Genomic DNA, 11450 nt, shown 5'->3' with positions numbered 1-11450 from the left:
AGTTGTGGCCTTGGGAGGAGGGCGATCGTCTGGGACGCGGGGGCTGCACCACCCCAATTTCCCCAAAACACAACAGGGAGGTTTACGGTACCCGCGGCAGGGGGAGGGGCATTGACCCCCTTCCCGTCCGCCCCCGAAGTGACGGCCGAGTCTTCCCAGGTAAGAAGGGTGCCCTCATTCAGCCCTAACCCCCACCCCCCGACCCAGGGTCGCCGCTGGTTGGAAGCTGGGTCACAGGGAAGGAGGAAAGCCTCGGGTCCAGAGGGAAATGCCGGGGGCTCAGTGCCCCAGGCGCCGGGTTACACGAGAAGGGCCGCCTCTCCTTTCCACGAAGCCCCGTTTCCGCGGGCTCCAAACTTACGGATGGGGCTGGGGAGCCCAGGACGCCCCAAATTCCCGGGGAGCTGCTTGTAGTGGGTGACGGTGCGCGCTTTCCTTCCAGCCCCACCCACTAAACACACCCTGCCTGTCCCCTCCAACTAGCGACCCTTTGACCCCTGGCTGTGTCTGAGGGTGGGGAGGGGAGCCGATGATCTCACAGGAGGACTGGCACAGAGCTGGGGGGCAGACATAGTTTGGGGAGGGCTTACCAGGATCCCAGGTGTGTGTCTTGTGTTCAAGGCCTTTGTAAAATATGTAAATGTGTAAACTATCAAGGAGTCCTGCTCCGATTCCACTGTGTGTGCGCGCGCTCCAGCATGCCCCTGTGCAAGCCCTAAGCTCGCAGACCCCACCCACCCTCACCCCAGCACCTAGAGAGAAGCCCTTTAAGAGCACTGTGTGTAACCCCAAACCTGGAGGGCCCCCATTTCTGGGGGAGACTGCTCCCAGCAGGGCCTGCCCTTGTTCCGGACACCCAGCAGTTTAGCAGTAGAGCTGACCCGGGCTGGTGTGCGCCAAGGCCTGGCTGGTGTTTGGCTGGTGGTGAAATAAGAAAGCCAGGAGGATCCAGAGACAGGAGGTGAGCAGACCAGGGGGTGTTACGGAACCGGAAGGCGACTGGCTCCCAGGAGGAGGCACACGGTGGTGGTAGGGGAGTGTGTAGAACACTGGGATGAGCCTGTCTGCCCAGAGCTGCCCTCTCCTGGGCGTGAAAGGATAGCGCCTTTGTCAGACTTTGAGTCCCTTCCAGAAAGTGGTATTTTTGGGGTTATAGTTAGCATGCATTCCCTGGGGAATGGGCCGTGGAAGGCCTACTCTCAGCCTGTCCCCCGGTGGATAGGGGCCATTCGCGGTGCTTGGAGTCACACCCAGGGCCCTCTCAGACAGGATGGCCACTCTGGAACCGTGGCTGTAGAAATCTACCCTGGGCATAGCCACCGAGGACTCCAGACTTCGTTTCATTTGTAATCTCTGTGAAGCGATCCTGGACGATGTCCTTGCGTTGATTGGAACCCACGTGGTTCCTGCTGTATGTGTTCTGAGGCGTGACCGCTCTACAACGTTGGCATAAATGCAACTGGCTTGTTTTTCAGTAGATTCCTAAAAGCCTCTGTTTGTATTATTAGAGACTAACACCTCTCCCTCCCACCCACCCGCCCCGGGGGTTTTTTTTTTACAAACAGATAGTTTTACTTCTTTCTTTCCTACCTGGATGACTTTTAGTGTGTGTGTGTGTGTGTGTGTGTGTGTGCGCGCGCGCGCGTGTGCGCGCGCGCGCGCGCTACTGCGAATATGTTGGGGGAAGGGCAAAGGTAAATTTCCTTAGGAGTCCCTGGACAATTAGGGTTTGTTCTCTTGGACCTTCTCTTAAGCTAACCTTCCTGAATCTAGGCAGATTGAGTTAAGACTCTCTGTGCTCTCTCCTTTGGCTTGATGTTCAGTTCAGAATCAGATGGTGGGTTTTGCAGTTCCTCAAACAGTTACATACAGAGTTACCATAGGCCCCAGCACTTTCACTCCTAGGTATATACTCAAGAGAATTAAAAACATACGTTCACAGAAAAACTTGTGTATGAATGTTCATAGCAGCATTATTCACAGTAGCCAAAAGGTGGAAACAACCCAAATGTACATCAACTGACGGATGGATAAACAAAATGTTTCTCCATACAATGCAATGTTACTCAGCCATGAAAAGGAATGAAATACTGATGCATGCTACAGCTTGGATGAATCTTGAAAACATTATGCTAAGTGAAAGAAACCAGACAAAAGGTATGGAATGGGCAAATGTGTAGAGACTGACAGAAGATTGGTAGCTCCCAGGGGCTGCAGGAGGAGGGAATGGGGAATGACTGCTAATGGATGAGTTTTTTCTTTCCTTCCCCCCCTTCTTTGGGGGGGTGTCGAAAATGTTCTGGTATTAAATCGTGGTGATGGTTGTACAATTTTATGAGTGTACTAGGAACCACTGAATTGTACACTTCAAAATGGTGAATTTTATATGACTAATATCTCAATTTTAAAAATTAGTTGGTAGGAGGTCTGCCCTGTTTTTAAAGCTTTATTATTTCTGTAAAAATGACACACTCATTTAAAAATATTCAAATAAGCCCTAACCGGTTTGGCTCAGTGGATAGAGCATCGGCCTGCGGACTGAAGGGTCCCAGGTTCGATTCCAGTCAAGGGCATGTACCTGGGTTGTGGGCATATCCCCAGTGGGGGGGTGTGCAGCAGGCAGCTGATCGATGTTTCTCTCTCATCGATGTTTCTAACGCTATCCCTCTCCCTTCCTCTCTGTAAAAAAATCAATAATATTCAAACAATACAAAAAAACCCCAAAACCCTCAAAGAAAAAAGTAGAAAAGTCATCTGGGATCACTGTGAGCGCTTTGCTTTAGAGTGCAGGTCTATCAGACTGTGAGATTGACCTTGGGCAAGTTACTGACTTTCTATATAAAATGGAGAGAAAAACTCACACTATTCAATGCAAAGATACAGATAAAAATGCAGTGAATGCTAGCTGTTGTCATTATTACATGTATGTGTATATATGTAGCTAGATACACATGTCTGATTGCCCATAAGTAGGATCAGGCTGTTCTATTACCTGACTTTTTCATGGACAAACTTTGTTTTCGATTTTTTAGTATATTTTTATTGATTTCAGAGAGGAAGGCAGAGGGAGAGAGATAGACACATCAATGATGAGAGAGAATGATTGATCGGTTGCCTCCTGCACGCCCCCTACTGGGGATTGCGCCCGCAACCCGGGCATGTGCCCTGAGTGGGAATCAAACTGTGCAGTGACCTCCTGGTTCATAGGTTGACTCAACCACTGAGCCACACTGGCCAGGTAACAAACTTTGTTTTTTAAGGACTTTATTTTTGTAGGGTAGTTTTAGTTCAAAGCAAAATTGAGGGCAAGGTACAGAAGACTTTTCATATGTCCCCTGTCCTCACACATGCACAGCCTCCCCCATTATCAATATCCCCCGCCAGAGGGGTACACTTGTTACAGTGGATGAACACGCATTGACACATTCACCCAAAGACCATAATTTACATTAAGATTTATTCTTGGTCTTGCACATCATATGGGTGTGGACAAATCATGGACAAACATTTCATGTAAAAAGCGTCCACTCTAAAAACAAATGGTTCCAGAATATTTCATTGTATGGGAGTATAACAGTGTATCCTGTAGTCTTCCATTGATGGGGTCTCCCATTGATTGAGGCGTTATATTTTTTCCATTGATTTTTAGAGAGAGTGGAAGGGAGGGAGGGGAAAAAAAGAGAGGAAAAGAGAGAGAGAGAGAGAGAGAGAGAGAGAGATAAGAGAAACACACCAATTGGTTGCCTCCCACACCCTGACCAGGGCTGGGGATCGAACCTGCAACCCAGGTACGTGCCCTTGATGGGGAATCGAACCTGTGAGCCTTTGGTGCACGGCTGATGCTCTAACCATGGACCCACATTGGCCAGGGCTACATGTGCTTTTTGAGCACCGATAGGCAGGGTGTGTGGCTGGGAAGCAGCTCTGTGGCTTAAGTACATGGTTTAGGTATCTGGCAAAGTGGATTGTGGTCGAGTGTAGGGGAGCTGTCCTCAGGGGCCACGCAAGAACTGGCACTGGGCCCTGGCTGGGTGGCTGAGTTGGTTGGAGCATCATCCTATACACTGAAAGTTTCCAGGTTTGATTTCCGGTTAGGATACATACCTAGGTTCAATCCTTGGTCGGGCCATGTATGGGAAGCAACTGATCAATGTTTCTCTCACATCAATGTTTCTTTCTCTCCCCCTCTCTCTCTCAAATCAGTAAACATCCTCCAGTGAGGATTAAAAAAAAAAAAAAAAGAATTGGCCACGGAAGACACGGGTGTGCAAGAGTGTTGGGTAAGGGAGGCCGCTGAGGAGGAAGGGCGGAATCAGCTGGAGAGCCGCCAGCCCCCCATTCCCCCAGTGAGAGTGTCAGAGGTCAGTGGAGGAGAGAGGAGAGATTCCAGCAGGGGCTTCAGGGCCTCCTCTTCTCGTCCAGCCCCTCGTGGTGGGGGAGCCCTCAGGCCGCAGACGCTGGAACTCCGGAGGAGCAGTTTGCCTTCAGTGAGGGTGTGCCTGGTTGGGTGGGCCAGGGTTTGCCCTCTGGGGAAGCCCGTTGGTCCTGGGCCAGTTTACTGCCCCTCAGGCCTGCACTGGGGTCGCTGGGCGTACTCTCCTCCCCGGGAAGGGCCCAGGGCAGGCCTGGTGGTTAGAACTGGTGAGCATGTAGGTGTGACAGGCACCCTGTGTGTGCTGGCCCCTGTCACCTGCCCTCCTGGCCACCCCACCTTGTTCCCCGAGCTCATCTTCAGCCTCCGTTTCTGCCACCGGAACTCTTGGCCCAAACTATGTCCTCTGCAGAGAAGGTCCCAGGTGTTTTCTAAGTCTCTCCTTGAGCTTCCCTAGGTGGCCCAGTGTGACCCGACCCACGGTGGACCCCTCTCCCTAACCAGCTGTGCAGCCTCTCTGGGCCTGTGCCCAGCCAGCTTGGGAGTAGGGCTCTGGGGGTTTCCCTGACCTTGCCGGCTGCTGGCCCCAAAGGCAGGTTGGCACAGAGGGGGCCGTGCTGAAGGGGGAGGTGAAACATACCCCTTCCATCGCCTGCCTCATCCCAGCCTCTGCTCAGGTCCTGGTGTTTACTCCTGACCTCGGGCTGGGCCCTGGGCCCTGGGCCCTCTTCGGTTTTGGCTCCCAGGAGACATGCTCCTTCTGGCCCAGTTGGCAGATTCCGCCCGATGAACACTCAGGACGACCTTCCTGAGGGCCGGGAGCAGTGAAGGTGGCACGGCCTGCTGGGGACTCATCCTGGTCCCAGCCCTGCTGAGGGCTCTTTCCTCATCTGTAAATGGGTAGAATGCACAAGCCTCAATGAGTTGGGGACCATTTAGTCAGTGAGAAACAGTTAAATCCCTTCTAATCTTCTCTGTCAGATCTACCTCCCCCATCAGATTCCCCCTTTCCTACCAGGTTCTCTTCCCCATCAGGTTCCTCCCCCTCATCCTGTTCTCCCTCCCCCACCAGGTTCTCCCTCCCCACTAGGTTCTCCCTCCCCCACCAGATTATCCCTCCCCACCAGGTTCTCCCTTCTCCACCAGGTTCTCTCTCCCCACCAGATTCTCTCTCCCTCACCAGGTTCTCCCTCCCCCATCAGGTTCTCCCTCCCCCATCAGGTTCTCCTTCCCCCACCATGTTCTCCCATCCCCACCAGGTTCTCCCACCCCCACCAGGTTTTCCCTCCCCCACCAGGTTCTCCCTCTCCCACCATGTTCTCCCACCCCCACCAGGTTCTCCCTCCTCCAGGGGAGAAATTAGGCAGTGGACATTTGAATACCAACAAGAACAGTGCCTGGAGCTCCAACCATAAGCTGCCCCTATAAGTGTGGGGACCATTTTGGGGGCCCCATGTCTTGGAAACCTATGTGTGCAAGGACATCTTAGGATGCCCCCTCACATTACGGGGGGGTAAATGGAGGCCAGCGGGGGAGGGGTTGTGCCCAGGCCACACAGGATGCAGGACAGTGGGGTAGTCTTCCAGCTGCCGGGGTGCTGCCCGAGAGGGCCCAGGCCGGCTGGAACACGCTTCGCCATCAAGCCTTTGGGTAGCACGCTGCCTGCCCTTCAAGGTTGACCCAAGTCCACTTCCTCCTTCCTTGCCACCCCTGCCGCCCCCACTGTGAACCTCCATCCCTGATGCCCGCAGCCGCTGTTGGGCCTCTCGCTGCTTTCTGTGCATGCCAGCTTTGCCATCCTTTACTGTCTCTCCTGGCAGCCTGCTTTATTTCTGCCTCTCCTTAGAGCCCGGCACAGGCCAGGAGGAGGTGTGACTGCCTGTCGCCTCTAGCCAGCATCTCCCAACAACCCTCACTGCTCTCAGGCGCTCAGCTGCAGTCAAGATCGCTCCCCAGGTAGCTGGGCTCCCACACTGGAGAGCCGCGAGGCCCCGCACCATGAGCAGCCTTCTCTGGGGTTAAGCTGGACTGGGGTAAGGCCTCTGACTGCAGCCCCAGGCCAGTTTCTCAGCCCTCAAAAGGGACAGACTCCGGATCCGCCAGGTGACCCGGGCTCTTTGGAGGGTGCGCTTGGTAGATTGCCTCTCGGGCTGGCTGGGGGCACCAGGCAAGCTTCGCCACCTCTTCCTTCTCCCTCTGTGCTGACTCGGCCCAAGGCTGTCCTCTGCCTCAGACGTCCTCCAGTGGCATGCTCCGGGCTAAGGGTTTTTGAATTTCAGCTCCTCAGGAGCTCAGCCAAGGTTTGCTCGGCTGCACCAGCCCAGGTGTGAGTGTGGGCCTGGGGCACAGGTGGCCTGCAGTCCTGGCCCTCCACCCTCTGCAGACACTGTCCCTGGCACCAAGCAGGTGCTTGCTCCTCCCTCCCCCTCACTGGAACCCACACGATCAGCACTGCTACCTACGGTCCTTCTTACCGGCGGGCATTCCTTCCCAGTCTTTAACCAGCACTGTTTCTTCTCACAGCAGACGTCTCTCCTTGCCCCATGTCTCCTGGGGAGGCTGCCCAGCAGTCCTGGTGGACATCCACTGTCCCAGAATGCTCGGGGAATGACCTCCCACTGCAGGCCTCTCCTCCCCGCCCCACTGTCACAGCCTCAGTCACACTGCATCCTATTTTGCAGGTTGATGGTCAAAACCTGTCCATTGAGCTCCTTAGACCTGGGGCTCAAGCTGGTGGCCTGTGAGTGGCCAGAATCTAGTCAGAGTGTTTGCTTAGCTTGGGGCTTAAGAATTTTATTTCGTTCCTTTGATGTGGCCCGTGCTTGCAGGTCCCCACAGGTGTGCCCACCATAGAAATGTGCACCTGACCAGCTTCCCAGGTCCGCATCCTCCTCCCGGCCCTGCGGTTTGTGAGCCCCTCCTTTACAAGGGCAGGGGCCACGGCTGTCTGTCTGTCTCTGGCCCCAGGATCCATGGCACAGGGCACATCAAAGAGCAGGAGCTCATTTAAGTTACGTTGACGAGTGAGCAAATATATTGAGTGGGGAAACTGCAGGATAGTTTAATGTGTGCAGAAACAATTACGATTGTAGGTTCACAGAACACCTCTGAAGGATTCATATCAACTTGGTAACGTGGATGCAGTGGAGAATGGAACCGGGTGGTTGGGTGATGGGATGGAACTATGATACCCCTGTGCCTCTGGAATTCAGATTTTACAATTAAAATCTTAATGATATAAAAAGGTCACGTCTCAGCATTTGAGGCCCTTCTTGCTGTGGGCTGACTCCTGCCCTCCCAGCCTTGAGCTGCCCCTGACTCCCAGGTGGTCTCTCCTTCTGTCCCTGCAGGGGCGGCTCGAGATGGGGTCCCAGGTCTCCATGGAAGCGAGAGGTGTGCATGTGGTGATCGTCGGCGGGGGCTTTGGCGGGATCACGGCCGCCGGCCAGTTGCAGGCGCTGAACATCTCCTTCACGCTGGTGGACATGAAGGACTCCTTCCACCACAATGTGGCCGCCCTGCGGGCCTCCGTGGAGAGCGGTAACGGCTCCTTTCCGGGGCTTTCTTGGTCTTATCACGCTGTGGGTCTGGGGGTGGTTTTCTTGACTTAGGGCAAGGTACCTCTATTCAACTGCTAGACAAATTCTGGAGAATCTAAAGGTCATTGGCCTTAAGCAGCTACTGTATCAGAATCGTCATGTAAATATCTGATATGCAGGATGGTCTTAGGCGACCCCTGTGAAAGGGTCGTTCAACCGCCAAAGGGGTCGCGACCCACAGGTTGAGAGCCGCTGCCCTAAAGTAAGAGCTTGAGCTTCCCTGAGGCCCTGGGGCCCAGACTGGCACTTTGGGGGTGGGTGGATACCCTGGGTATGCCACTGGCCCAGATGTTTGGTCAGGGGCACCCCTGTTGGTATGCAGTTCAGGAGAGGTTCTGGGTTATTCTGTCTCCTGTGGGCAGCCCCGTTTTACACTGCGACCTCCTCTGTCCGCTCTGCAGGGTTTGCCAAAAAGACATTCATCTCCTACTCGAAGAGCTTCAAGAATAGCTTCCGGCAGGGCGTGGTGGTTGAGATCGATCTGAAGAATCAGACGGTTCTGCTGGAGGATGGCGAGGTGAGCAGGGCTGACGGCTGCTGGTGGGGGACCTGGCAGGCCTCATGGGGGAGAGAGGCCTCTGGCCCCAGGCCCTGCCTGGTGCTGAGAGTGCTTCCTCATAAGCAGAGGCCTGACGACAGCCATGAGTGTGGGGGCAGACATTTCCTGAGCCTTTCCTGTACCCCGGACACTGTCCTAAGCTTTACATGGTCTCCTTGATGCCCGCCATGACTCGGGGAGGTGGTGTAGCCTCCTGTCACGTGGGGATAAGTGGCTCGCCCGGGATCCCGCAGCCAGGAAGTTCCCTGGCCAGATAGTAGCTCGGTGTCTGATATACACCTGCGGTGATGTGAGCTCCACCCATGAGCTGCCACCAGCCCAGTCGTCATGTTGAGGGCCACCTCTAGCCTTGCCCTCTACTCTATCCAAAGCTAAAGGGGAATTAGAAAAAAGGGGACACCATTTCTGTCCTCAATGAGTCTTCGATTTTGTGTGAATCAATCCCACTTGCATTAATTTTAGGGCCGGGAATCTCTTAGTTGGAAAGATTGCTGAGAGTCGCCTTGTTCTGTGGTTTTGGGCCAGACTGTTCAGAGCCCTGGAGGGTCCATGAGGGTCCAGGAGGGTCCATGGGAACACAGACCCCCGTCCTCCTCCCATCAGAGCAGCACTGGTTTTGTCAACTTGATATATTTAGGCTCAAAGCAGGATCTCCTCCCTCCCCCCTTTCCTTTGTTTTGGGGGTACAGGGGGCAATTTCTTCTAAAATACCTAGGAGAGTCTAAACTAATTCCACATGGATGCTGGAATCCTGCTTATTCCCCACATGCAGTTTCCTGTTTCCAGCTTACCTGCCCCCCACTGTGGGGAGCTCAGCCCTCTCATTTCCATGCTGGGGGCTCTGGCAGGAGGCAAGTCTGCTTCTTTAGGTTCTACTGGGTTCTAGCACCACCCCTCAGCTTAACCATGTGATGGTTTTGCTCCCCTCCAAGGAGGGCTGCCTCAGAGGGCTCAGTACCCGTGGGCCTGGGGCTGGATGAAGAGCCCAGGCCTGCCCCCACCTTTCTTTTCCTTGCCCCTCACAGGCACTGCCCTTCTCGCATCTTATCCTGGCCACGGGCAGCACTGGGTTCTTCCCCGGCAAGCTGAACCAGGTTTTCAGCCAGCAGGAGGCCATTCAGGCCTACGAGAACATGGTAAAGCAGGTGAGCGCCCTGGCCCGGGCAGGGCAGTGAGCGCAGACTGGGTGGCCCCTGGAGGGCAGAACAACTCGGGGGGGACAGTAGGGAGATTTTTAGGAGGTGTTCAGGGCTGTGACAGTGGCTGCAAGGAGAGTTATTCGAGAGACTCCTGGGAGGAGACCTTTGGATCTGTCATCAGTGTCTGGACATGAGCACCCAGACCTGCTCATGGAGCGATTGGGGACCCCAGCTCCGCTCTCGAGGCTCCTGGTTGCACAGGCCTTGTGATGTATAGAGCAGGCTCGGATCCATGCCCGCAGCCAGCTCCCACAGCAGTCCTGAGAGCTGGGTGGTGGCTCTGTCCCCTTGGAAGTGATGAGGAGGCTCTCAAGGTGAGTGCTGCTGCATGGCTCGGCCAGGTCTTCCCTCTCTGCACAGCTTCTGAGAAGCCGGGAGGAAAGACAGTAATGTAGAGGTTAGGAGCCTGGCTTTGAGCTCAGACAGACCCGGGCCATGGTCATCTGAAGGGTGGGCAGGTAGCATGAGACCTGCCTCTTGGGGCTGTTGTGAGAATCAGATGGGAAAATGCAGGGAGACACCCAGCAAGTGTTAGAGCTCACATTTGGAAAGAGTTCTCTACTCTTTTGGCAAGGACATCCCCCCCGCTACCCCCTCCCACCCCCCCACCCCAGTGCTGCCCCTTGAGGCAGGGTGAACTTGAGGGTGTTTGTACATTTGCTTCTGCTCCAGGTCCAGTGCTCACAGTCCATCGTGGTGGTGGGCGGAGGCTCTGCTGGAGTGGAGATGGCAGCGGAGATTAAAACCGAGTACCCCGAGAAAGAGGTGGGCAGGCGGCCTTGGCTCTGAGCTCTCCGTGGCCGGCTTCTTTCTGTGTTGTCGAAGGAAAATCAGGAATTTGCTCAAGGCCTGGGAGGCGGAGTTCCCCAACACACAGTGGGAGCGCGTGTTTCCCATCTCCTGCTCTCTGCGCTGAGGGATCCCCTGAAGTGCCTTTCTGACGGAATTTTTTCTGGACAGCCAGATGTGTCTTGGTTCAGTACAGGGTCCTGCCTTCGGGTCCCACTGGGAGAATCAAGGCCCGGGGAGACCCCTTACAGAACATTAACTCCTGTGTCCCCTCAATGTCCCAGCTGTGTGACCTGAATGTAGACTTTGATTGCCTCATTTTGCTGACAACTAGCTTGGTCAAAAGCACCCTTAGTTGTTTTTTTTTTTTTTGGTCTTTAAGAGATGGTAGCCCTTGCCCTGGACAGCCCCAGGGGGGAGCCTGCGGTGCAGTCCCTCACTAAGGACTGGCCGGCCCTGTTCCCTTTGAATGATGGAGGGATGGAGCAGGGGCTGGCACCCTGGAGAGAAAACACACACCCAGGCAGCCGCGAAGGCTCAGCTGAGGGCTGGGCGATGATTGGTAATTACGGAGGCAAGAGCACGCTTGCAGCTGATGCCAGATCAGCTGAGAGCCACATGGAGCCCGTGGCTGCTTCTCGTTCCCGAGGGAAAGGCACGTTGGTTTTGAAAAGTGAGATCAATACGGGCTAATTTAATTACACAGTTGTTCTCTGACAAATTGTTGGAAATTATTATGAATAATTGATGTAAAAGTTCATTAATTTTGATTTATGGGGTAAAGACCGGTCTGAAGTAGGAAGTGTCTCAGGGAAACTTCCGTATGTTTATGATCAGTAGACACATAAGAGTAATGTGTGCTTTACGCGCACGTGCTCATTTCGTCATTACATTTCTTTTTTAAAATTTATCTTTATAAAATATATATATAT

At 54.2% G+C, this 11450-nt stretch overlaps 1 protein-coding gene across 4 annotated transcripts in view; it reads left to right on the top strand.

Moving 5' to 3' along the window:
• The first annotated feature begins 6 nt into the window (after positions 1-6).
• AIFM2 (apoptosis inducing factor, mitochondria associated 2) overlaps positions 7-11450 on the top strand; it is a 17605-nt gene continuing 6161 nt past the window's right edge. For 2 of the 4 annotated variants that reach the window (XM_015562131.1, XM_015562130.1), the window contains exons 1-5: positions 7-159; positions 7723-7912; positions 8373-8488; positions 9556-9675; positions 10402-10494. In XM_015562131.1, coding sequence (XP_015417617.1) covers positions 7735-7912; positions 8373-8488; positions 9556-9675; positions 10402-10494 — 507 coding nt within the window. In that variant the 5' untranslated portion in view covers positions 7-159; positions 7723-7734. Of the gene's footprint in view, positions 160-2136; positions 2158-7719; positions 7913-8372; positions 8489-9555; positions 9676-10401; positions 10495-11450 lie in introns of those variants that run through there. The other 2 variants (XM_006760931.2, XM_006760932.2) reach the window with 2 other exon arrangements.

Source organism: Myotis davidii, unplaced genomic scaffold (genome assembly GCF_000327345.1).
Source record: "Myotis davidii unplaced genomic scaffold, ASM32734v1 scaffold134, whole genome shotgun sequence".
Lineage (NCBI taxonomy): Eukaryota > Metazoa > Chordata > Mammalia > Chiroptera > Vespertilionidae > Myotis > Myotis davidii.
The sequence above is the reverse complement of the archived record's forward strand: the minus strand, read 5'-3'. Positions and strand labels throughout refer to the sequence as shown.